This window comes from Mixophyes fleayi, chromosome 2, assembly GCF_038048845.1.
Source record: "Mixophyes fleayi isolate aMixFle1 chromosome 2, aMixFle1.hap1, whole genome shotgun sequence".
NCBI lineage: Eukaryota > Metazoa > Chordata > Amphibia > Anura > Limnodynastidae > Mixophyes > Mixophyes fleayi.
In genome coordinates, this window is record NC_134403.1 from 359,212,298 (window position 1) to 359,240,154 (window position 27,857).

Sequence of the window (27,857 nt, forward strand, 5' to 3'; positions counted from 1 at the left end):
CGCATTGTTTTGCACTTGCTGTTGTGTCAACAAATCGAAAAAACAATGGAACAAACATTAGCCTAGCTATATATTACAAAAGAATAAGTTGTGCTTGTTCAGACTGCAATAAAATGTTACAAAATAAACGCATAACCACGTAAAGGGCACCGATTACAAATTATCCACAAGTCTGAGAAACAGAATAGGTCCACAGACCAGCTGTTCGTACTAAATGAATTTTGGGGTGCTTCAGTGTAGTCGCAGACCTATCTTCACAGACTAGTTACAGTATAACACTGAAATGTTTCATATATTTAGGGGAACGCTCATATTGATCCATTGTGCTGATGAGGTAGTCCTTCATCTTCGCACTTTGGCCTTCCTTGCATGGAATATTAATACTAAACGCTGAAAAATATGCTTTAATAATGTGATTACTGATTTCCATCCATTTTGCCAAATGTATCAATCTGCCGCAATATCAATTTATAGATTACAATTAAGAATGTGTAGAATTTTACACCAAAAAGTTGCAAAGCGATTGGATGTCTGAGAGCCATTTTGTTTAATCAAAGAAAGATTTATTAACTAGCCAGAAACTGGCGCATATGCAGATTATTTGTGACAATCCATTATAGAGAGTGATATCATGACCGAGCTATAAGCCATTTTTTACAGTGCATATTGTATACAAGTAGTGAGCAGTTGTTGAACTATTCCCTACATCAGAATTCTCAGCCCGTGCCCCTACAGCTGTTGTGTGTCTACAAATCTCAGCATTGTCGTGACCTATGTAGGGTGCAAAAAAATAAATAAAAGTGGTAACAAAATTTTTTGCGCTACAGTACTCAACATTCTGTAAAATAAGTCTGTTGTGCTGATGTTTTCCTTTTGTCTTTATGTTTTTCAGTTGTGCCCCAAGTTCCTGCACACCAATTCCACAAGTCACACCTGGCCTTTCAGTGCCATTGCGGAGCTTGTAGGTACGTCTTGTATTATAGCCTTTTATACTTATTATTTGTTGTTTGTTTTTTTGTTTTTTGTTTTTTTTGTTAAATCCTTCCAATTGTTGGGTTATTGTGCTCCTGCTTGGTAACCACTTTGTGTGCCATGTTTGTGGTGTCTTTTATTTATTTAACGCTGTTCCCACCCAACACACCCAAAAAATCTAAGATGCTCTTTAAAAGGGAACTATCTTAAAATTTAAAGGGGCAAGTAAACCAATATTGTGTTATACATTATTACATATTACTGAGCTGAATAATATACATGAAATAACTAAATGAGTCCATTATGCTGGTTTGCATTCCCCGCAGCTGGTTGTTGGAGGAGACGCTTGCCTAGCCAGGCAGACACAGTCTGAGTGACAGTTTTGTAAACTTGCTGTGCAGAAATGCACTGTGTGGATTGGTGGATAGGACTAGTGATGTCAGTTTGAGCTTTATTAGATCCCATCAGAACACTGTCTGAAAGATGTGGGAGGGGCTTCAGTTGTCTGTAATATAATGTGGAGTCGATATCTTATTTTGTAATAGAGCTGTGGGCAGTGAGGGTAACACAGGACAATGTGTTTTGGTGTCATATCTGAAAAATTTTGGGATTTTGTGGTCATGAAATTAAATGTAAGAATTCACGTGTTAAAAGTGGTAAACAGCCTTGTATCAGTTCAATAAAAGGAATCTGCCATAACGGTTGCTTTTCAAAGCGGGCTGCACAATGCTGTATACTTAGAGCAGAGAATAAAGTCAGTGGAGATGGTTTGCAAAATGAAAAAAATATGCTGTGTCAGGTGATCAAGAGATCGGGCCCCATTGGACAGCTGCCTGGGAAATCCTAGGCGATAGTGCAGATATATCTATATATAAATGTTACTACATCCTAGGCTAAGATTATATCATTCTTATCTAATCTATGTCTACTAGGCATATGCAGACACTTGTGTAACTTATCTCGGAAGTTGCAGAATCTTAACAAGCTGGATATGCTCCTTACTCTAAATGTGTCCCAAGGTGTTTAATAATAGCATAATATATCTGTATATATTTAGATATGTGCTTTATAGCTTTGATTATAATTATAGCTGCACATGTTAGGTAAAGCAGGATGATTACATTAGTCTTGTGTTACAGATATATGTAATGCACAGGATTATGCCAGCTAGGTGTTCGGTAAATATTTTGGGGACAGACTATCGGCTGCTATAATGTATGGATTATATGTTGAACATAGCTGTTATTTAGCATAGTACAACCAATGTTGACATATTCACTGTTCCCACTGCCCTTAGGATGTCTGATAATAACTGATGGTGTCATTCTTGCACTGGTTTCAGATAATGCCTATGACCCAGACGTCAATGCTAAGCAAATATGGATCGATCAAACTGTTCTAAAACAAAAGACATGCTTAACATTTACAGACAATGGGAATGGGATGACTCAGGACAAGCTGCATAAAATGCTCAGGTAAGTGTGTCCTCACTGGGATTGTCTGACACCCTGTGATGTCACGGCTGGTGGGTGTGTCCTCACTGGGATTGTCTGACACCCTGTGATGTCACGGCTGGTGGGTGTGTCCTCACTGGGATTGTCTGACACCCTGTGATGTCACGGCTGGTGGGTGTGTCCTCACTGGGATTGTCTGACACCCTGTGATGTCACGGCTGGTGGGTGTGGTCTCACTGGGATTGTCTGACACCCTGTGATGTCAGGGCTGGTGGGTGTGGTCACACTGGGATTGTCTGACACCCTGTAATGTCACAGCTGGTGGGTGTGGTCACAATGGCCATTCTGCTACCGCGGGGAGAGTTAAATATGTCCATAGTAAATGAATTGGAGAGTCGGTCTTGCATAACACTCACTTGTCTAACTTGCTGTGTTGTAGTTTCGGCTTCAGTGATAAAGTTGCCATTAATGGTCACGCTCCTGTGGGGCTTTATGGAAACGGCTTTAAATCTGGATCCATGCGTCTGGGCAAGGACGCCATTGTATTTACCAAAAATGACTCCGGGATGCATATCGGGATGTTGTCTCAGACCTTCCTGGAGAATATCGAAGCACAACATGTCATAGTTCCCATCATCTCCTTCAACAAACAAAATATCCTTTTCTTGTCCAGAACAAACGGGGCTTGTTTCAAATCACTGCAAGGAAATCCTGCAGGACCAGCCGATCTTTATTTGAGCTTAATCACAGTCACTCAATGCTGGCCGGTGTATGCTAATAACCTTTTGAAAATGATTTTGAATGTCATCGATTTAACTCTTTAACACAGTTACAGGGCCATTATGAAAGGTGTGCACAATGCCCCAGCGAGGGCTGTGTACTGGAGATCCCAGCGCAATTCGATGCACCTGGAACTTTTTGTTTCTATTAGCTTAGAGCAGAGGGGGCCAACCACTCAGAGTCCAAGAGCCAAATAATATCTATAGGTACTGCAAAGAGCTAACTTTACCTTTTTATATATGTGTGTAAATACATGTACCTAGTATGAACATGTGCATACATATCGTACACACATACATTGAAAATTTGGCATAATTTACAATATCTAGGTAAGCAAAAAAAAGAAAATATCCAACATTGCCAAAATGTTCAGAATAATCATAAAATCAGCTCAGCTCTGCACTGCTCCGCTCTTACCTCGCTGCCGTGTCCAGCGGAGGAGGGTTCAAAGAGATACTTATACTCTCTTCACAGAAGATCACACTGTTACTGCATCCACAATCCCTCAGACCTCTTAATGTGCCCCTCTGAATCTTTACATGCCCATCAGACCTCCACAATGGCCATCAGACCTTCCCATATGTCCCTTACATGCAAATCAGACCTCCCTACCTGCCACCAGATTCCACCATTGCTCTTACATGCCAATCAGTTTCCCCACATGCCACCAGATCTTACCACATGCCCCTTATATGCCATCAGACCTCTCATACGCCATTTACATGACCATCATCCTCCACATATGTCATCAAATCTACCTAAATTTCCCATACATGCCATCAGACCTTCCCACGTGCCCCTTACATGCCAATCAACCTCCCCACATGCCTTTTATTTGTCCCTTACAGGAGCCACATTTCAAAGCTCAAAGATCCACATGTGGGTCTAGAGCCACAGGTTGGCCACCGCTGGCTTAGAGCTATACATGCTTATGCAACTAGGGCAGTGGTTCCCAAACTGTGCGTCTAGGCTCCCTGGGGTGCCTCAGCGATCTCATTGAGGTGCCTTGGGCAGGGCCAGTGGTAAGCAAGGCGGGGACTACTTGGTAATTATTTTGGCTTAGGGGTGCCTTGAAAAAATTATGGAGACCCTAAGGGTGCCTTGAACTGAAAAAGTTTGGGATCCACTGAACTTGGGTATTGTAATTTTTTTTTTTCACTTTTTTCCTATGTTGTTTTTCACTTGAATTATGTTGGTTCTGCATTAAAGGCAGAAAAATTCTGACGTGATTTATCTTGATTTCAGGCTTTAACCAAGTCATGTGTATGTGTTGTAAAGTCTCTAATGCAGAAAAAAAAGGAGAGTACAGATGTAAATAGGGAAGTTTATAAAGTGTTACACCTGCCTTTTCTAAATTGGGATAATTACCTGGCACCTCATTTATGGTTCGACTTGCAACATTTTTCTCTAATAATGGCAACTTTTACAAATGTACATGATCTACAGTAGGTATTGTTTGTGTCACACTAAATGTATAGACACAGATGAATCAAATTGGTGGACACACAAAACCTTAAATTATAAACATGTCGAGCATGATATAGAAAATTCCCAGTTTCATAATTGTTTCTAAATATATCCTTTTTTTTTTTTGTTAGAAAAAACAAGCACACCATTAAATCCAATTATTTCTGCAATTATATTGGCCTGTTATGTTGTATTGTTTTTAGGAAACTGACTGTGCGTTCTTTTGGTAACATGATGGAGTGAATGTATTTATATTTCTCTTTCCTACCATTGGGGGACACTGAGAGACGCAAAATTAATCCCACAGGGAAACAGAGGGAGAGAGTAAGGTTATATACTGTACACATTTTATATACATTTTCTTATTAACTTACAACATCACTCGATTGGAACAGAATCACATTGGGCATTTTTATAAAAGGTTAGATGTGGCTGAATACCTCATTAAGTTGAATACTTTCCTTTTTACTGCTTAATTGCTAATCCCTAACTGTTGTGAGCTGCCTTAACACTTCTAACTGCAACTGGTGAAGACGGCAGACTCTGACGCAAATATGAGTGCGATCTTAACGCACTCTCTCCTGGCGACTGAGAGCGAACTGCTGGCAGAAATAAATGCAATTGGTACCAAAAAGGGAACAAGGATCATTATCTGGAACTTAAGAAGGTAAGGATAGACCTGAATTTAAACCACATAGTTCCCTCTTTAATATATGTGATATTTAAAATGTACGATTGCAAGATATAGTACTTTGTACGGGTATGAACGGGACTGTTACGGTCTTCGGCCTTTGATAATTATTGGCAATATAAGTCAGACCTTGTCCAAATTAACCCATGCTCAGAAAGTCGTGTCCAGCTCCCTTGCGTCAAGAGTCCTGTAAGGAGCAGTGTGTCATATTCAAGGGACTCATTGATCCTACTGCTTTGAAAGTCTCTGCACCACTTGTAGGACATTTCAGTTCCTTTGTCCATACGGGATTATTAATTGCTGTGAAATTGTTCTTTGTTCTGGTTTTATGGCTCTCCATATTCTTTCCACACTTCTAGGGACAAGCGCGGATTGATGGAATTTGATTTTATGACTGATAAATATGACATAAGGATTCCTGAAGAGATCAATGGGACTTCGAAGGGAGGCTTCAAGAAGCAAGAGAGGAATGATCAGGTCGCCCCGGACAGTGATTATTCTTTGAGGGTATGTATGGGGAGAAGCTGCTGCTGATTTCTGCTGTCAGACAATAGTCTATAGACATTGACATTATAGATCACACGGGATGGACAGAATGGTGCAAGTAGCTTTCCTGCTCAGTTCTGCGTTCTCAGTAAAGCTTGTGTTCTTTGTAGGGATAATTGATCCCCATTTATAGCTTTGTTCACTGCTGGTTGATAGGAGCTAGAGGTTATACACAGGGCCCTGGTTATATGTAGTCTTACTCAGTGCCTGGTCTGTGACTTAAGTGTTAATTGGGAATCTTCACTCCTGGGCGAGCTCCCTGGTCTTGGAAAACAGCCTATTACTTGGTCCTTTTGGGGTACCCATTTGGTGTGCCTGCAAGCTGGGTATTTCCATCCACCCAGCTGAGTGTATAAACATAATAAATGGTGGCACCTTGTAGCTTTGTTTTCTATCAAAGAGAAACCGTTGTTCTGGATTTGTACGGCATCATATTGTTCCTCAGCGCAAGTGAGAAAGTAGAACAAATGTAAACAAGGGCAGACAAGGTAGGGAAAATAAAAGCAGAGGTAAAAATAAATTGTGGAAGAGGGCAGAGCTGAGACGAGAGGAGCAAGTATCGATCAGTGGAGATTGGGACAGTAACAAGGGTGTATCTGTGTATATGGCCAGAATCAAATCTTCAAAGAAAGTGTAATAATGTAACAATAAAAGTAATAATGAATCCTTTTTATTCACACACCGGTATAGGCACCACTACAGACACGAGAGATGTATCTTGAAGCATTTCACATATTTATAGACCTATTCATGTCTGTGCACACTAAAAGTTACATATGTTGCAGACAAAAACTGTAAGGCTGCCCGGGACAGTTTAAGCAAATAAAAGACTCAACATTTGTCCAAGGTCTTCTCTAAGAATGATGATACTGACTAATAGCTTGGTTAGTACATAAGTTGGAGGACACATTATAAAATTGAGTCATGGGCCTAATGCTGATAGCAGCCACGTTATTATTATTATTATCGTTTATTTATAAGGCGCCACAAGGTTTCCGCAGCGCCGTACACAATACAAACAATGGACAGTACAGGGAATAACAGTACAATACAATAAACGAGTAGTGCCAAAACTTCAGAGGCTCCAGGCAAGGCAAGTGAGTGGAGGTTGGAGCAGAAGAGAAGGTAGCGAGACAGGAGGTGGGAGGTCCCTGCTCATACGAGCTTACATCCTATAGGGAGGGTAGACAGACGACAGGCACAGAGGATGTCGGAGGAGTGGAGCAATCGCTCCCCTCTACTGAGGAGAGTGAGCATGGAGAGAGGGTTAGGTGGAAGGCTGGTAGGCAATGCGGAAGAGATGAGTTTTGAGTGCCCGTTTGAAGGAGCACAGGTTAGGTGACAAACGGATGGACCGTGGGAGGTCATTCCAGTGCAGGGGGGCAGCTCGGGAGAAGTCTTGAATTCTGGAGTGGGATGAGGTGATCAGAGTGGAGGAGAGGCGACGGTCATTGGCTGAACGCAGGGGCCAGGCGGGAGTGTGGATGGAGAGGAGATTGGAGATGTAAGGGGCAGTGGAGTTGGAGAGAGCCTTGTATGTGAGGGTAAGAAGTTTAAAAAGGATTCTGTAAGGGAAGGGGAGCCAGTGTAGGGCAAGGCAGAGAGGGGAGGCAGAAGAGGAGCGGCGAGAAAGGAAGATAAGCCCCGCAGCCGCATTGAGTATAGAACGAAGGGGGGCGAGGCGAGAGCGGGGGAGGCCGGTGAGGAGAAGGTTACAGTAGTCCAGCCGGGAAATGATAAGCGCGTGGATAATAGTTTTATAGAATAGTTTTTTAAACGTTCACTTATTTTCCTCAGCAATAAACTCTTTTAAAGAGGTGGGTTTTTCAGAGCACTTTTGAAGATTTGATGACTGGCGAGAAATCTGATCAGCAGTGGTACGGAATCCCATAGAGGAGTAGCAGCACGAGAGAAGTCTTGTAGGCAGGAGTGGGAGGTGGTTATCATGGAGGAGATGAGGTGGAAGTCACAGGCTTTGCTAAGGTGGAGTGAGAGAGTATTTTGAGTTGAGATTTGAAGTGTTGGTGTTGAGGGCTTTGTAGGTATTGGCGAGTAATTTTAAATTGGATTCTTGAGGATATGGGGAGCCAGCGTAGGAATTTGCAGAGTGGTGTAGCATATGTAGAGTGGAGACAGAGATCAGTTTTGCTACTGCATTTAAGATGTATTTAGCGGGATAGATGGGTGAGGGGAATGCTAGATTGGAGGAGTTTGCAGCATTTGAGATGAGAGAATGGATAAGCGTTTTGGTTGCATCTTGGGTAAGAAGAGGACGTATTCTGGCAATATTAAGGTGGAGACAACAGGACTGGGAGAGAGACCGGATGTGAGGAGTAAAATGGAGGGTGGGGTAAAGTGTGATACCAAAGCATCAGGCTTGGTGCACTCGGGAAATTGTTGTTGATGGTGAAGGAGATTTGAAGGGAGTTGGTGACTCTGGGAAGGGGAACATGATGAGCTAAGTTTTGGACATGTTGAGCTTTAGGTGGAGTTTGGTCATCCATGGGGAGATCGCAGACAGATGGGCCCACAAGATAGTATAGAAGGGGAGGAGTCAGGGCAGCAGAGGTAGAGTTTTGTCAGTGTAAGGTAGTACCGGGGGCCAAATGAGTAAATTAGTTCAACCAGAGAAGGTGAGAAAAGCAGAGGGCTGAGAACACAGCCTTGTAAGAGTTGAGGATGTGCCACAGGTAGAGACACTGAAGAATCGGTTGGCTAAGTAGGAAGTGAGCCAGTTCTGGAATTATTGTGGTGAACATTGTTTGGCAGAGCCCATTGTACTTCTTGGACTGCAAATATATATATATATATATATTTGCTGATGTCCAAGAACAGATGCGAGATTTGCCAGTGCAAATGTTACCGAATTTGATCAATCGGAGAGTGGTCATCTGTGTGACAAAGACTCAATTAGTCCCTACTACTGTGTGGACTAATAAAACTGACTTTCTGTGCTGCTGGTCTGGTAAGTAAAATTTTCAGGTTTTGGCTATTAACGTTCAGTATGGAGAGGAATTTATTGTGTTGTGAAATGCAGGTCCTGCAGGGCAATCTGTAGCTGAACTTCCGGGGCAAATGCCCTTTCTGCCCAGCCTGTAATACTGAATCTGGCCTTTTTACTTGCTTGATTGCTATAGTAACACAAATTGCAGTATTATGTCTTACACCATATAAATGATGGGTATGATATTACATTAACAATGGTCCTAGCATCGAGCAATTGCCTATTTAGTGCTGTCTAGAGTTTATATATAAATTTAACAATTGTTCAAGAGATGTGTTGCTTTAATCGCTGTGGGTGTATTGTATAGATATAATTTGTAGCCAGATAATGGTAATGTTAAATGGTTTCATTTCACATTTCTTTTGTTTTTCAGGCATATTGCAGCATTTTATATTTGAGACCACGGATGCAGATTGTTATCAGGGGCCAAAAAGTTCAAACACAACTCATTTCCAAGAGCCTTGCGTTTATAGAGAAGGATGTATACAGGCCCAAGTTTTTGGCGGTATCCTTATATGTGTATGGTTCTCGAACTGTGTGGAAATGTATGAGATAAAGTGTCTCTTATTATCTAATTATTTATGCAGCAGCCATTACTATTAGGTGATGTGGACTAAAAAGAGTCAAAAATGCAAATAACATACAGTAAAAGCCCTATGATAACTGTTTTCCATTGTATGACTCTCTTCATGTTGGAATGTAAAGCACATTAAACGTACAGTTGTCTAGAATTTACTGCATATATTAATTTGTAGTGTGTAAAACAATTACTAAAGGCTCACTCACAATTGTTTGGCTTTAAAGCTGGTTTCCCAGCTAGTGTAGGTAGTGTCTCTTTCTCTACAAATAACTTGTGTGTGTATATAGGGTTACTAGGGTAAGATATTGTGGTAAGATGAAGTACAATGTGTGGTATGGGACACAGGAAGGATATAGAAGGCCTGGAGCAACTCGCTCCTTACTTGTTACTACAGTAACAAAAGCTGTTCTACTTTGATTTGTATATGGTGCTGCAATAAGGGTGTTCTCTAACTTGAGATGTGTTCTGGAATCCTGTGCTTGCCTGCATTCCGAGATGTGTTCTGGAATCCTGTGCTTGCCTGCATTCCGAGATGTGTTCTGGAATCCTGTGCTTGCCTGCATTCCGAGATGTGTTCTGGAATCCTGTGCTTGCCTGCATTCTGAGATGTGTTCTGGAATCCTGTGCTTGCCTGCATTCCGAGATGTGTTCTGGAATCCTGTGCTTGCCTGCATTCCGAGATGTGTTCTGGAATCCTGTGCTTGCCTGCATTCCGAGATGTGTTCTGGAATCCTGTGCTTGCCTGCATTCCGAGATGTGTTCTGGAATCCTGTGCTTGCCTGCATTCCGAGATGTGTTCTGGAATCCTGTGCTTGCCTGCATTCCGAGATGTGTTCTGGAATCCTGTGCTTGCCTGCATTCCGAAATGTGTTCTGGAATCCTTTGCTTGCCTGCATTCCGAAATGTGTTCTGGAATCCTGTGCTTGCCTGCATTCCGAAATGTGTTCTGGAATCCTGTGCTTGCCTGCATTCCGAGATGTGTTCTGGAATCCTGTGCTTGCCTGCATTCCGAGATGTGTTCTGGAATCCTGTGCTTGCCTGCATTCCGAGATGTGTTCTGGAATCCTGTGCTTGCCTGCATTCCGAGATGTGTTCTGGAATCCTGTGCTTGCCTGCATTCCAAAATGGTTACTACATTTGTAATAACTGGGAGTGGGACTTACACAGCAAACTTATTGCCTTCTCCCAGTCAAACCAGCCATCTTATGGGTTAAGGTAATACTTAAGAGAAAGTAGGCTAACAACTCCTTGGGGACCAGTGTCATCATTGGGCCTTTTTTTTTTTCCATTTCTTTCTCAAACAGTAAGCAAAGTTGATCAGATTTAAATTGCATCTGGAATGCTGGGAATCCCTAGTTATCTTTGTTTACAGGCTACACAGTTTAAAATACATCTGTTGTATTTATTCTTCCAATAGTAGCCAATCAGATCATCAGAATGTTCACAGCAGCAGTAGGTGAACTGATCATGTGGGAGGCAGTGTCCTGTCCAGTCATAGAGAGGACAGGGCTGCATGTGACATGAAGTGAGCAGGGGACTGAGAGTTATATTTAGAAGGAACAGAGTCTCAGCAGCACAAAGTATATCAGGAGATGAGTGATGTGTTTATTAGGACAGGGGCAGTGACATGATGTGAGGAAGGGAATGGAGACAATCAGGAAACCACAGTCTGAGAGTTATATAGTTGAAAGAGTGGGGTCCTAGGTAAAGAAGTCTGTGATCCATATGGCCATCAGCTTTTCCTATCCATTTTACATGCTGCTGTATCTACTGAATAATATTTGGCAATAACATAAAATTGTAGTTTTTTTTTTTAAGTTAAGCTAAAAGTGTAATTTATTTAAAAAAAGATAAGGTTTGGATGGAGATTACCTGTAACCTAAAAACACCCTTCTCCTCTACCACAAACATAAAATGTTATTTTGCTGGGGATATATTCCAAGCAGGACAGATGTGTACTTCAGATTTTCCTTAATGCTGTCAGCCTAATACCGTGAAGTTCACTTTTGGCTACAACTGTCGGAACAAGGACCATTATGGGATAATGATGTACCACAAAAACAGACTCATTAAGGCATATGTCAGAGTTGGCTGTCAGCTAAAGGTGAGTTTTTTGCTTTTAATGTATGGTTTCTATAATTGGTTCATTAGAAGGATTTTTTTATTTTAGATTTATTTTTAATTTTTTTTTAGGCTAACAACATGGGCGTTGGTATTGTCGGTATTGTGGAATGTAAGTTTTTACAGCCCACCCATAACAAACAGGATTTTGACTACACAAATGACTATAGGTGAGTATGTGGGACACAATGAAATACGACCCCAATTCACTTCCCAGATTGTGTTTATAAAACCTGTGAAACGTCTGTCATTGTCCAGGCTCACACTGGTTGCGTTAGGAGACAAGCTGAACGATTACTGGAATGCGATGAAAGAAAAGATGAATTCACATCCTCAAAGCCTTCCAGTGGAAGATGTCCAGTAAGTGAGATAATGGAGAAACTGGAGAATATGGGAGATGTAAGATACCTCTCCTGTTATTTAACGGACCAAGGTGCATAGCAATATAAAGGAACATAATGCACAGGACTTGTAAATGGGTACAATGCAAGTTTATTGGTGAAGAGGTCAATACGTTTTGGATCTTACACGTATACAACTATTGTCGCCTTATGTACATTTTTGCAGGGACAGTTGTGATTGTGCTATTCTTGTCTACACAGGAAAAACCCTGATCAGACCTGGGCCCAGTGCGACAGTTGCCTGAAATGGAGAAAGCTTCCTGATGCCATGAGGAAACTCCCAGCAAAGTGGTACTGTTCTATGAACCCTGACCCTCAGTTCCGGTAAGTGTTACCCTTCTCATCTTATAGCGCTCATCATGGTACTCGCCGTGTGATTTATTGCTGGTTTGTGTTTGCTTTATGTGAACCAGAGACTGCAGCGTACCTGAGGAACCAGAGGATGAAGATGAAATCACTCATCCGACGTATGAGAAGACGCCTAAGCGAAGGCAAGTTGGGTTTCCTGGAGAGGGCTTATTGCAGAGAATGTGTCCTCGACGTTCCTTCAGTCATTGTCTTGCTAGTTAAAGTTCCGCTGCCAGCTAAACACACAGCCATTGATATGTATTTTACATTTAATATATAATTTACTACTTGGAGACTTTTAATGTTATTTTACACCTCCATGTAAAAGATATGTTTTATTGCAAGGCTTTTAATAGCCCTGGTTTCTACCTGTGTCAGTTGAATTATTCTGAGGTCCTCACATGTGGAGTTATAAGACTGCATTTGTTCTTTTGTTTCTTGTATATTTGTGGTTCGGGAGTTATTTTATCCATCCAGTAGACGCACGACAATGACTATTACAGCTCAGTCACAGGGGAAGGTGGTATGTTCTGCCCATAGAATGCCCGCTATTCTTATAATTGGGGGGGATAGGAATCTTTTGGGATAAGTGGAGAAAGCTGTTGAACTCAATTCATATTCTATTGATATAGATGAGAGTAATGGTTGTTATTAGTGTATGTGGAAATGGCCCCCTGTTCCTGTTGGCTGTCCTTTTTTTTTTTTTTTTCTTTTTGTTTTTATACATATATTTTGAATACTCATCTTTAATCTCTGAACATATATTTCTGGTGATGCAGACTGGAACTGAATGTACATTTGTTTTAAATCTTTAGCTTTGACAGATGAGAAATGATGAAATAAAATAAAACCTCTCTCGGTCTAATACTTTTTATTTATTTTTTCCTTACAGAAAATCTGATCAACTTCAACAGGTATTTTTTGTTGTTGTTTTTTTTTTTTTAACATCTTACAAAAAAATTTGACACTTTTTTTTTTTTTTTTTTTAAATTAAATCAAACTTTTTGACGTTATATTAAGGTGTTTAATATGTGTGAAAATTACATTTTCCCTCTTAATTCCTTATGTTGGTACAGGTCTTTCAAAAAGGCACAATTCTGTTTACACCACCAAGTAAAGAAATGCAGGCGGCGCTGAATCACGTGCAGACGCATTATAAACCGGGCCCCTCGGCGGCAACTCTCGCCTCAACGCCTGAGGCCGCACTGCAGCCTGGCGCCCCACCTGCCATCCATCCAAGCAGGTAAATATAAGTTATTGCCAGTTGCGATATTAAATGAACATTTACACTGGAAATGGCTCACTGGGAAATAAGCAGATTTGTATTGTACCTTTCTTGCTCAGTAAAACATGGGGTATGTTCATATCTTTAATGGTCTTTTATTAGAAGACCATTGCTTGGTGTGATGATACCGGGTTTAATGTAACCTTCTGCGCCGCACATCTGGCCTACCCAGTACCTATCCAAGGTTCAAAATCACCCAGGCAAATATCCAAAATAAAATAAATACGTTTATTTAACAAAATGGTAGCACCAAACAGCAATAAACATCTTTAAATAATAATCTGCAGCAAATAACACTACGGTCTGGCACAGACAACATACAGGGTATAATGTAAACACCTTACCAGTATCCTAGCCGCTCTCGGGGACTGCTGTCTATCCATCCAAGCTTCTCCCCCACTCTCATTTTAAGGCTACCAGCAAGGTAGTGGTCCAGAGTCACTTTCACTCTGCTTTTGGCGGACACACAGCTCCCCAAGACCTGGAGAGGTAGATCAGGGCAACAGCAGTACTCCAGGGACCGATTGGCCCTTTTCTCTTTTAAGCCCAAAAATGACGACCTCTGAAATTTCAGGACCTGCCTGATTGGTCCTTTACTGCGTTTACCTTTTCACAGGTAAACATACAGACAAAGGCATAGCAGATGAGCCACTCTTGATATAATTAGGGATAGGTATAGTTCTGTGGCTATTCAGCGAAGTTTGTTTAAATAGGAGAGATCACAATCCAGACACATTTACATTTTAAATACACAATGCAGTCCTCTGTAATTAAACATAGAGCTCTGTCTGTGGAACTTTTCCCTATTTTGATACATGAGACCTCCTGGTGTGATGTACATTCATACAGGACTGGTGGACAATAATCCTTTTGCCTAGGCTGAAACAATGGACTGGTCTGCAAGAAGACTAGAAAAACATGCTGGCAGACATTTTAACAACTTTCAAATAGAGATACAAGTTTAAATATGACTGACAAATATGGGGAACCAGAGGGCTAGAAAAAGTATATGTTTTTATAGTCCACTTGTGAGATACGAGGTGCAGACTGGCTGAGGTGATATTAATACCTCATTTCACCACACTTGGTGCCCAAAGCAGACTTCTGGCGTACATGGTTGTGCTGCTGTATAAAAGGATAGATTTAATCTTGTTCAGGAGAGGCCAACATCATGGTATGTCACTTGTATCATGGGGCCAATAATGCTAAAATAAAATTCTGTGTATGAAAGTCCCCTTGTGACATAAAAAAAATACATTTTATAAAAAGCAAGGTACATTTTATATATGTTTTCCCAAAGGGAAAATCATCTTATAGACGGTAGAGGCAGCAACATCGTCTATCTTGTTACAAGAAGGTAATGTCTGTGATTATCACCAAACTGTACACAATCCAATTGGGTGGTCTTTATTGAAACCTGTTTAAAAAGAAATATATTTTTATTTTACACCAAATAATAAAACGGTTCTCTTGCTCTTCAGCTTATATCTGGAACCATCAAAGGGATAATAGTTTATTTTATTAAGAGTGGAGTATAACATAAACCATCTACTAACAATGTGGATGAATATAAAGCAAAACCGATCGCTCGTAAGTTCAATAAAGAGACAACTAACTTTTGCATACTTGCAGCATCATACACAACCAAACCTATGGAACACTAAAAACAAATAAAAAATTATAAATCAAATGCATATTAACGGTCAACTTGCTAGAAGATATTACTGAATAAAAAGAAATTTAAAACCGTTACAGTGCCAGATGCGATATTAAATCATGGAAAATGAATCCTTCCCTCGACAAATGCCTAGATCTCTACACTGCTGCTAGTATTTGTGGTGCTTTTTGTAATTGTACCCAAGTGGTTGCTGGGTCATTCTATCCACACTGGCTTCATACATTGTCTCACAAAACCAAAATACAAGGGGCGTAAGCCCTGCCTAAAGGTACACTATCCTGTACAACGATCCGTGGTGAATTGTGTGCACTGTGGAATGTGTGTGGTATATAGTGTCTTCTTATGTGTACAGGTTATGTACAGTGGGTGTTGTCGTCCACTTCTTTGCTTGTTCTTGGACATATTTATGGATCTTTCAATACAGCCCCCCCCCCCCCCCCCCCTCCTACACACACACACACACACACACACACACACTTCACTAGACAAAATCTCTTAGATTGACATAACTCTGGGAGAAGAATAGAGGATTCTGGGGAGAAAAGAAAACAATTTGATTTGTGCTAAATGCAGCCGACTTACTAGCACCATCACATAAACGAGGTAAAGTGATGTATCAGGGTTATATTTATACATTCATGTCTAAATATTTACAAAGGCAAAATAAAAAATATATAGGGCTAGAGTCCATTTAAGCAATTGTTGGTGGAGACCTGCCAATCACTCCTATGTTCCTCCACACTTGTAATATCAGACGCAGTCAGATATTTAGGGCTAGATTTACTAAGCTGCAGGTTTGAAAAAGTGGGGATGTTGCCTATAGCAACCAATCAGATTCTAGCTGGCATTTTGTAGAAAGTACTAAATAAATGAAAGCTAGAATCTGATTGGTTGCTATAGGTAACATCCCCACTTTTTCAAACCCGCAGCTTAGTAAATCTAGCCCTTAGAGCAATATGTGAGACCTGTATACGTCGTTTTAGTTCTCGTCCATGCAAGATCTGGGCTAATGGCTTTTCAGATGTAGGACTTGTAGAGTAGTAGACCTACTGTTTTTTTGTTTTGTTTTTCCTCCATCTTTCACATTTTTTGTTTTAGGCGAAAACGTCTACTTCCACTAGATTCCCCTCCGGTCCCTGTGAAAAAGCCGCCGGGCACTATAGTGGAGACCATAGAGCTTCCAGACGGCGATGACATCGAAGAGGCTGATGATGGTGACGTGATTATCATTGAGCACGTCAGTACACCCAAACCCAAGATCGATAACTCAAAACCTAAAAACAGCCCCGGTCCTTGTCCTGTCCCTATGGACAGTTTGGATAGTGCAGAAGCCATGGTGGCAGCCTCTACCCAGACAACGAGGCCAGGAATCACTGTTAAACGGGAAGAAGATTCCAGCAATTACATTGACTTTGAAACAAGCCAGCAGATGCCAAACGAGACTGCCTACAGCCAATGCAATGGAACCTACTCACACGCAGACCCTACACGCCAAACAAATCACCAGCATAGTCTCGCTTCTGTGGTTGACCATGAAAAAGAACATTACAAAAAGTATTACGAGGAACTGCAGGTTCAAGTGAAAAGTTTAGAGAATCAGTTGGCTGTAACGTTAAGCCAGCAAGTGAAAAAAGAGCCTTCCGACCAGTGGACGCAGACTGACCTCAGCTCGGAGAACTTGCCTGGTAATTCCAGCAAGCAGCTAGTGTCACAGTATGAGCAGGCCCTGAGAGAGATCAGCAGGTTGAAAACCCTGTGTAACACGCTGCAGGACCTGAAGTGTGAGCATGGCAACGGCTTGGTAAAGGAGGGACAGGCCGACGGCACAAGCGAGGTGGATGAAATGGCGCTACAACTGGACGGGGTGTTCCGGCAGCTTGATATGTGCAGCAGTGAAAGGGATCAGTGCAAAGCTGAGGTATACAATTTATATTCTGCTTAATCAGTATTCATTGAAATACATAGTGGTCCTTTTTCTCTAGAGTTTAATCCCCTCAAAAGGACCCTTGGAACTGAAAAAAATGTATTGAGTTTTAAAACAATATATGATGTTGTGGTTGTTCTGATTAGTACAAAAGTACGTCTGCAGGGTGCTTTTTTCATTAATGGCTTGTTTTTCATGATATTCTGCAATTGGGTAAGTGCACTTTTCCATCATCCAATCTGTGGATAGTACATGTGTGGACTGCACTGACGTCGTGTAGCTGCACTGTGAACAGTCAGGAAATGGTTAATGATTTGCTCAACCGACCATGAAACCGGTCTTGGTAGCAAAAGTGCTCGTAACATTCTAATTTACATTCAAATTATTTCTATACACCTGCAATAGTTTTACAATAATCGCAGAGTGGTGGGGGCCTACCCAAAAATGTGTGATTTTGACTGTAAGGCTGTAGTTTTGGCAGCTTAGTTAGTGGCCGAACTATCATTGGTGCAGGGGCCCATGGAGAAAATGGGGCCTGCTGCATGGCAGATGCAGAGGGTCAGGGGCCCCGGTTCCCTCATCCCCGCCTTCCTGCATCGGGGCACACAGCTGGCTAGTTCCGCCTCTGAGCTTAGGGCATGGCTTGACACATTAGCCACTTAATCTGCTCAAGTATTGTCGGCAGATTTGTGTCTGTGATTTTTGGAAAGCAATTTTAAATCTATTTAAGTTGCATCCTTAAGTGGCAGCAATCCGTTAAGAGTAAACATCCCCACAACCCTCACAATGCATATGTGCACAGTATACACAGTCCATATATGCACCTACTGTCATTCTGCAACCTAGTGAACCGTTGTAGTCTGAAGCAATATTGATGAGAATCCAGCCTATCACCAGGAACCAGTGACCTAAGAGGTATCCTCTATGATGTCACCGATGAATGGATAGGCTGCAGTCTCCTGAATTATGGGTTCAGACCACAAACAGACCGTCTAGGCAGCAGGTGTATTAAATAACATTCCAGCAAGTGACATGGATCTCTGCAGTGACCATAGCTTGTTCTTGGCTGGACAGCTGATACACTGTCGAACATCTTCAAGTTGTTGAATAATCCCCTCTTCTTTGCTTATGGACTGCGGTGCCTTTGTGCCGGGATGTCCATATTTTTTATTTCGGAGCGACACTACAAAGTTGAGCAGATGACTAATACCGTGAGCTCTTGTGTAACATGTCAACCGTTCTTAGCATGATAAGTTGGCTTAATACTATGGCAATTTGAAGGCACTGTTTTGAAGAGCATCTTCTACAATCTCTAACACAATTTTTTGGAGAGTGCATACCATGATATGTGGTACAGAGCGTGTTGTACACAAGTATTAAGTCCCATTTACACCCCATGATCACATTGTTACCACATACTAGTCACAAACCGTGGAATCTTTACATGTCTGCTTGGTGAAGTTTACTAGTTCTACGTTTCCAAATTGCCCGGCCATGAAATGATCCACACATCAAGTTATAACAGTGTTACATTTTAGATGTATTAATACGGAGGATTCCACATCCAGTGTATCCCTGAATAAAGTCTGCAGAGAGTATGTCCATTTACCCAAACCTTGTATAATTAACTGGTCCCCTTCTGTTCCTATGTACATTTTCTGAATAACATATTTTAACCACTTCTAACCAACCCTCAGTCATAGCTAAATAAATTACTTGTCATATAATAGTATTATTATTATTATTATTATCGTTTATTTGTTAGGCGCCACAAGGTATCCGCAGCGCCGTAGTATGTCTGTCACAATATGTATGTTGTGTGACTATACAATCCTACAACAATGCCCACTGTGATTAAATCATTTTTTATTTCCTCAACTTTTTTGGGCCATGCCCCCACTATTGATGGTTAATGTTTGTGAAGCACCTCCTGTTGTGTATCATTCTATCCTAAATACACCCAGAAGTGTGTAAATGTATCCAGCGCTTGAATGTGTACAATTGTAACTTGCTGTCTCTTTAGATATTCAGAAACACTTGTTTTATTATTAATTACATTTATAATAAATTGAGCACAGTTTAGCCGCTGGAATTATTTCTTGAATATGTCTGATCTGTGGAAGACATGAATTTTTCAATGTTATGGGAAGGATTCTCGCCAGTAAGAGGAATTTCCTTGATCTGAATTCCATGGACCCTACTGGAGTTTTCTTGAAGTCCATAAAGTATTTATCACTGTATGGGGTGGATGTGCAGGTATTTCAAAGGCTGTGCTTTGTTGAAGGGACTTGTGGACTTCCTAATACGAATCCTGGGGTGTGTCTGTTATGTGAGGTAGCAGCTCTATAAGGTCACTTACCTTACGTTTGGCGGCTCACACAAGTCTGAGAAGGTGTGGGTGCCCTGGGTTGAAGCCTATGTTGTCTGATGACACATAAAGAATTCTGTGTTTTGCAGATTTTAATTTTTTTCTAAATAGACGTTCGCTTGCATCCTAATTGTACCTTCGCACAGTGTCACCATCTTTCCCCTGTTATCCTTCTTTCCCCCCCTCTGTTTCTGTGACTTGATTAATACAAAACAATGCAAATTAATAAAACAGATTGATCTCTGTGACAGAATGACTCATCTTGTGAATGGGATGGTCTTAATGTATAACCGTTTCTAATTATGTGAATGTCACAGATTGAACAGTTGAAGCAGGAGAAATTGAAGACGGATTCTCAAAATAACCAACTTAAGGCTGAAGTAGAAAAACTAAAAGGAGCAACAAAGCAGAACAGCCCCTCAACCAGCGCATCTACAGATGAAAGGTATAGTAGTAGTGAATTAACGTATTCTTCCATAGCTCTAGATTAGTCCTTTCATTTCCCTTCAATAAACGTTTTTGGATTTAGTACAGATATTTCTTGACCTAGCTCAATGCCCATATAATAATGTGTATCTGTTAAACTCCCTTCCTCTGAGAGGTGAGAGCTGAACTGTCAAATACAATTACGAGATGGAGATCTCTAAATATGAATCACTCTTGTGTCTGAAAAGGACTGGCCACAATCGTTCATCGATCAAGGCTGGACTGATTACATTAAATTGCTGTAATTTCCATGTAGTCCAGCTGAGTGCTTCCTAATCTGGTGATCTGGTCAGGACTGTCCACCAGTAATGGCGATCATATGGATGTTCTTGCCTAGGGCAGAGGGACGGAAGGACTATATGACTGCTTTGTGTTACAAGTCAGCATTGTAGCCAAAAACATACTAGTAGTTTTAATTGGCTGCTATCAAATTGGCCTTAGTGTGTCTGTGTCTGTGTCGAGCGAGTTCTCTGTACAGCGCTGCGGAACTAGTGGTGCTATATAAATAAATAGATGATATGTATAGATACCAGTCTAATGTTGCTATGATGTTGACATACTTTTGCACCTCTGTCTTTTACAGCTCACAGCTACGGCTCCTCCGGGTTAACGTAGCCCAGTTACTCACCATGTTGATGCCGGACCTGGATTTGCAGCAGATAGACTATGACGTCGATGTGATTGATGAAATTTTAGCACAAGTGTTAGAGCAAGCAGAAAAACAAGCCAACGGGAACGAATGATTCAACCGCACGTTGATGTGCGTCTACAAACCGCAGGAGATTAATAACTTAATTTAAAACTGATTTAATACAAACAAAATGCTGGTCTGTCTGCTGGGGGAAACTTGAAACCTCTGTCTTTTCCGGTCTCTGCAGCAGGCGTTGTCCATGAACGACATGCTTACAAATGGGAAAAAATGTTCATCTATTTTTTTTCAAAAGAAGTTTTATGCACACGACTATTACCTCCCTTTTTATACAGATCTTGAAATGTAGAGTAATCTGCTGTATTTTTTCATGTTTAAATTGCCAAATGAAGCAACAAGTGATAGTATTTTAACAGCTTTCCAGATAAGTTCTATAAGAAACAAACTGATGTCTGTAGCTCTAATGTTTGGGTGGGGGCTTTATTTCGGATCTCTCCCTTTTGATAAAGCTGCCATGGTTTTTAACCTCGTATTGTGCGGATCAAAAAGGTGCAACGCCACAGGGATGTCCCGTCACCTATTGCTACAACAGCGATTTTTATTTTTTATTATTTTTTTTTTATACTGTCCGTGCAAGATAGGCTCGCCACCTTCACACAGTAGTGGCAGGCTCGCCACCTTCACACAGTAGTGGCAGGCTCGCCACCTTCACACAGTAGTGGCAGGCTCGCCACCTTCACACAGTAGTGGCAGGCTCGCCACCTTCACACAGTAGTGGCAGGCTCGCCACCTTCACACAGTAGTGGCAGGCTCGCCACCTTCACACAGTAGTGGCAGGCTCGCCACCTTCACACAGTAGTGGCAGGCTCGCCACCTTCACACAGTAGTGGCAGGCTCGCCACCTTCACACAGTAGAGGCAGGCTCGCCACCTTCACACAGTAGAGGCAGCCATTTTGTGCATCAACAATCTCCAGCCTATTGGTTCACTAGGAACTAGTATCAACTAAGGCATGAGACGCAAAGTTGGTCATGACTCACTGATGTAAATTGATAGGCTGAATATGGGTTTAGCTCACAAAATTACTTCCTCCACAGCGTGTCGGTGACAGGCTTATTTAAAGGGGGTCACTTAGAGTCTGTATAAGACTCGCCAAGTTAAAATTGAATGTTTGTACATATTGATTATTTACCCAGGCATTCATAGAATTACAATGAAAAACCAATGTCAAAACTCTGCAAAGGTTTTGGAACGCTTAAATCAGGCCTGTCCAACCTGCGGCCCTCCAGATGTTGTGAAACTACAAGCCCCAGCATGCTTTGCCAATAGACAACCTGTTGATTGCTAGAAGGGCATGCTGGGACTTGTAGTTTCACAACATCTGGAGGGCCGCAGGTTGGACAGGCCTGGCTTAAATATATATGAATAATATGTGATGGTTTTATATTGGATAACTTGGAAGATTTAGTGGCACTTAATAAAAAATCGAAGTAAAGGTTTAAAGAACATTCCCTCTTGTGATTCAAGATTATGAGCACATGCAATTTAAAAAAAAATTGGGTTTTTGGCGTCAAAAACAATTTCAAATATATTTATGGAATTTACAGATTCCGGTTTTATCGTTGTGTTGTAGCTGCATAACCTCTTGGAGTCTATAGCAGCAGTCCATCGTTTCATGTGGGGGCAGCGGATGGTACCGGACATTAGATTTTTACCCAATTAATATAAGGGTACATACAGTAATAATCCTAACAAACATGGAGGTGACTATGCAAGTTTTAACCATTTTAAAGCGCATAGTTTTTTCAGTGAAGCTGTGTGCTGGACTACACGTAAGGCCGCTCGTTTTCCCTGCAGCGAAATACAAAGTGCATTTCATACCAGGAACTACGAACAGACTATCCACCAATGGCGATAGCCGAAGACCCGTGTTTTTTTTAAATTTCTTTCTACAGACTGGTTCTGTTTTTTTGGACAACCGATTTAAGATTCCCTCCCTCTGATTTTCTGATATTTCATGATGAAAACCAGCCAACCAGTCATAAATTCATATTAATTTTTTTAATCTAAATTCACTATTGTACATATGGTCCATTGTAAACTACTGTACTTATAATACATTGACCTGTTTTCTGATCTGATGTCATCGATGAACATACAAAAGATAATTATATCAGACTGCTAGCAGTGTGTTAACTCTATTATTTATATTTCTGAAGTTTTTATTGCCTGTTTTATAAGACACACTTTTTTTTTTTTTTTTTTTCATTTTTGGTTTATCAATGATTTGTATATTAAAATTGTTTGGGTTTTTATTTTATGTTATTTGACTACTCCTAACTATTTTGTCGATCTAGAAAGTTTCATGTATGCGATCAGTACTTGTGAGGGTATCGCTCCTGGTGGGACCTTCCACTGCTTTCTTGCACAGCACCCTGGGAAATGTAGTCCGGATACAACTGGACAACCATAGCTCACCTAAACAGAAGGATTTCTTCTAATTATAGTTTAGAACCTAAACGGCTACAGAAGTTCTAAATCGGGCCTGTCCAACCTGCGGCCCTCCAGATGTTTTGAAACTACAAGTCCCAGCATGCCCTTCCAGCTATCAACTGGTTGTCTACCAGCAAAGCATGCTGGGGTTTGTAGTTTCACAACACCTGGAGGGCCGCAGGTTGGACATGCCTGTTCTAAATATTTAAAAAATAAAATAAAAGCGTATTTGTGCTTTCTACACCTTTTGGCTTCCTCCAGCTATTTTTGAGTAATAATTTTTTTTTATTTTTTATTAGAAACCTCATATTGTTATGAGGATGATTTGTAGTTAGATACAGACTTTTTAGTCTTTTTTCAGGCTATTAAAGCACAGCCTCTGTAATCTCTGCTCTTGTGACGATTTGAAGTGAAGGGGAAATGATTCTGCATGCAGCGTCTTTGTGGCAGCGGAGAAGCGTTTCCTCTTCACTCTCGCGTGTCCGTTCAGGAGTAAATGAGCCTTAATAAAAGCTTCAAAACTAAACCGTTCATACACTGCTGGGTGGCACCTCCCCACAATTTAACTATGCCACAAACCATTTGTTCTGTCTAAAGGTCCCCATACAATTTCTGATTTTTAACAGCCAATCGGGACTTTTTTTTATTTTGTTTTCTCATTATTATTTTTTTGGTTGTTTGTTGTTGTTGCAGTGTGTATGGGCCAAAAAACAGCCGATCCTCTTTCGACCACCTTGAGAAAAATGTACATTGTACTCTGAAAACTCATGAGCACCAAAAATGCTTTTTTCAGGTTGCTCTTCAAACTTTACTGAATATTTTGGGAAAGTCATGTCCCTGTACTGATGACAAAGTGTATCACAAGTTAAAGGCAATATCTACATCTACCTTTTTGTTTTTTCTTCTGCTTGCTTATTGGCTTGGGCTCCCATTTATTATAGGACAGATCTGTGTTTTAGCCAATCAAAACCACTGGTTATCTTTTATTAACAGAATTAGTATATTATAACTATTCTATTTATTTCATTTACAGATCATGTGATTTTTTACGGATTGGGCCAGTTTAATGTCACACAGGTGTCCTGTTTTCCCTTACATAAATACAAGAGCTCTACTTATAGCAGTAGAAGTGTTTTTTCCTAATATAAATGGATTGAAAAGCACATACTACATATTGTACTGGAAAGGGGGTCTCCAACACAGGGGCATATTCAATTCTCTATGTTTTCCGCCGCGGAAAAACTGTTACCGGTATTACGGTAATAGTAAGCCGGATTTCAGCTCGCTGCTCCCTGAGCCGCGAGCTAAAATCCAGCCGGAAAGTCCAAGTTTATTTTGTGTGTTATATAATCGGTGCGACAGGAATGACTGACTACACTGCTCTTGGACCAAATGAAGAGCACAGATGTGAAGGTATAACGTGTACACATGAATCGGCAGAACTTAACTCGTTTGTAAAATCGTTACTGATAACAAATTGATGGAAAGTTTTTTTTCAGTGTGTACCTAGCCTTACACCTGACCCAGTAATGACTTAAAAAAAAAAAACATCTTGAAGTCTTGCAGGAAACATTATGTATAATGTGTTCTGCAGATCACTAATGGCTGAACCTGATTGAGGGTTGTTCAGTTACAATCATCTTATCAGACTACATTGGCCGCAATGGGCATTGATTCATTGTAGTGTAGGGAAGGTTTGTTTTTAAGTTGTCTAACGATGTTAAATAATTTGGACACAAACATTGGAGTTGATGTTGGTAATAAAACCTCTGCTTTATAGTGTGATGACAAATGCTGCTGTATCGGGTACATGTGAGGGTTTTCTTGCATCCTTAACTAATAGATAATAAGCCAGAAGAACTCCCAATCTCTGTCATGTTATCAGCCATTAACCTTTTTTTTTTTTTTTTAATGAATGTGCGGTACTGTATATATACTATTTTACATAATGTTGTTTGAACTTTTTTTTTTTTTTTTTTTATATGTTCCTCCAAAACTGCACATGAGAATTTTACAATAAAGAACAGTGTTTTTTATTTAAAGTTTTAAATATGTGTTATGTTATTTAGAGGGTGGTCTTTTGTGTTGTTCGGTTGAGACAGATTGATCCCATGAGGGTGACAAGGGACAAAGGGGGAAGCCGTAGAGAAAGGGATATTGATAACTTGCTGAGAAGATGGGCTTGAGGAGAATAGCTTTCCCAAAAAAAGTGATGTTTGAAAGTCTCCCAAGGAAATTCGAAAGCAAGAAATGGATTTGTGATAATTCTGAGGGTTCCGCTAGGAGTACTGCTGTGACGAGTTTTGAGGTTAAGCAGGAGATGTAATTCTCCTTTCCTTGCAGAAGCATAGGGAAACCTATTGGATCTGTGTTTGTTCTTTGGATGAATGCTTCAGTTACTTAAGGAGTAGAGAGAACAAGCACAATCCGTGTTTGAAGGTTTGTGTGGACTTGTTGGAACTAAAAAGTTTGTTTATGGATGGGAAGGCGGAGGTGATCGCCAAGGTACTTTGGCAAAGAGAAGCAAAACAAATGGCCTACGAGTGTCTTGAAGTTCTGGTTGGAAGAACCTAGAAATGCAAAAGAAAATGAACGGGATAAATGAGAGGGTTGCAGATTTTGATCAGGAGTGTAATAAAATGTGGTTGGATAACTGTCAACATTCACCCACACTAATTATACCTCACAGCACTGGACAGATGCCTTTACTCTACCCAGCAGCAAAAGGGAGATGATGTTTTTTTCCAGAAGTGCCTCCTGTGCTTTGTAGCATTGCCCTCAGTGGCCCTTATTGATCCAAAGCATTATGGACTATGACATGCGGGAGGAGAGGCAAAGTGCAACCCAGTTTATTAGTTTGCAGAATCAGGCCACACTTAATTTGAGGGTCTCCTGGAAGGACATTTTAGAGAATATTTTTGATTTTTTTTTTTTTTTTTTTTTACATTCACTTTTAAAATTCTATTGGTGAATTAATTTGCTCATTTGTTCTCCAGTACCATCTCTATGTTGATGACACCTTAATCTTTTTCTCTTTTAGCTTGACCCCTCCCTTTCTGTACTAACTTTTGTGGTCAACGGTCTGTCTACTATCTCCAGAGGGACGTCCCAACACCGCCTAAAACTCAACAGAGCTGATGAACTTCCCTCCTCTCAAAGTCACTACCCTCATTGTCTACAACACCAAAATTCCTTTGGTCTCGCAAATCCGCTGCCTTGGTGTCACCCTTGACTCTGCTCTCTTTACTCCTTACATCTACTCTCTCTCGCACTTCTGACCCCTCCACCATTGAAATATTTTAGGAAAAAAAAAAAATGTACTCAAGATGCAACCAAAGCTCCATTCTCTCATCTCCTGCCTTGTGTACTGCAACCTCCTCCGACCTGGCATTCCGCTCACTCTTCTGTACCCGCTTCGATCTGTACTAAATGTCGTAGCAAGAGTGATCTCATTCTCTTGCAGCTCCACATTTGCTGCACAAGTCTGCAAATACGTATACTGACTCCCCCTTATCCTCCAGAATACAGCTCAATTGAATAAACCTCATCTACAAAGCCCTCAACGCCAACATGCCTTCACACATCTTAAATATCATCTCAAATTACTGTCCCACATGTTTTCTTAGATCTACGTCTGCCCTGCGGCTCATCTCTGATAACATCTCACTCCTGCCTACAATACTACTACTGTGTCGTTACTCATCTATACCATTCTTTATCACGCCCAATCAGACTCCCCTCCATTATTCAAATCTTTGAACGCTCTCTGAAGACCCAACTCCTTATTAGAACCGAACCAACTCCCAATCTCTACTCTGAGCCACACTCGCTCCTCTTTGCTCGTCTGCCGTTAGATTATAAAGTCTCATGGGATTGACCCTCCCTGTGCTCTGTTTTACCCTCTGCATTTATTTTGCCTTCCTTGTATGTCCCTGTTGTATGTATGCAGGTTTCACTACTGTGGTACCTTCCAAATAAACAATAATATAAAGGTTGATCAATTATTCCGTTCTTTCAAATATAAAACCCATGTCGAACAAGGGACACGTACTCTTTAAATGACAAGTAGCAAACAGTAATGTTGGAGGAGGTGGCACTGAGAGTTGAAGTTTGGAGAGTGCTAAATTAGAAGCTTTACACATTAAAATGCAATATTACAGAAATATTTCAAATTTGCACTGCACATGATGAGAAATGAATAGAGATAATAACAAGAAAAGTGTTTCACAAGTGTTGGGGTATCGGGGTTCACCGATACTTCTATCAAGCACCTTCAATGTCAGTCAGATCTTTCTTTGTTTTCAGTCGACTGGTGAACAGAAAATACTCAACACCTGTATGATATAATGCTGAGCAGCTTTATTCTGTTCCAATTTGAGACCACTTCAGCGCTTATTTTTATACATGTAAGTCTAGGGGTATAGATTCTGAACAACCAATTATAAGACAGTAAAATAATGAGAGAAAATCAATTAACAATATATATATTTCAGTTTTACATCAAAGATCAAACAACTCTTTCTTCTTTGTGTGTTATCTCTTTCCAGGCTTTTTGCCAATATCCTTGTGTTGCCCCCATCTTTGAGTCCTTGGGTTTTATCTTATCAAGAA

The 27,857-nt window shown here is 40.7% G+C and overlaps 1 protein-coding gene across 1 annotated transcript in view; it reads left to right on the top strand.

The window, feature by feature from the left end:
- The window catches only part of MORC3 (MORC family CW-type zinc finger 3), a 36,992-nt gene extending 13,924 nt beyond the window's left edge, over window positions 1-23,068 (top strand). Inside the window, exons 2-17 of the mRNA XM_075197229.1 lie at window positions 893-965; window positions 2,315-2,447; window positions 2,866-3,080; window positions 5,193-5,340; window positions 5,724-5,871; window positions 9,288-9,419; window positions 11,479-11,598; window positions 11,688-11,785; window positions 11,874-11,975; window positions 12,218-12,340; window positions 12,430-12,507; window positions 13,257-13,278; window positions 13,441-13,607; window positions 16,426-17,245; window positions 19,937-20,064; window positions 20,689-23,068. Coding sequence (XP_075053330.1) covers window positions 893-965; window positions 2,315-2,447; window positions 2,866-3,080; window positions 5,193-5,340; window positions 5,724-5,871; window positions 9,288-9,419; window positions 11,479-11,598; window positions 11,688-11,785; window positions 11,874-11,975; window positions 12,218-12,340; window positions 12,430-12,507; window positions 13,257-13,278; window positions 13,441-13,607; window positions 16,426-17,245; window positions 19,937-20,064; window positions 20,689-20,848 — 2,667 coding nt within the window. The 3' untranslated portion in view covers window positions 20,849-23,068. The remainder of the gene's footprint in view (window positions 1-892; window positions 966-2,314; window positions 2,448-2,865; window positions 3,081-5,192; window positions 5,341-5,723; window positions 5,872-9,287; window positions 9,420-11,478; window positions 11,599-11,687; window positions 11,786-11,873; window positions 11,976-12,217; window positions 12,341-12,429; window positions 12,508-13,256; window positions 13,279-13,440; window positions 13,608-16,425; window positions 17,246-19,936; window positions 20,065-20,688) is intronic.
- Window positions 23,069-27,857: the final 4,789 nt, after the last annotated feature.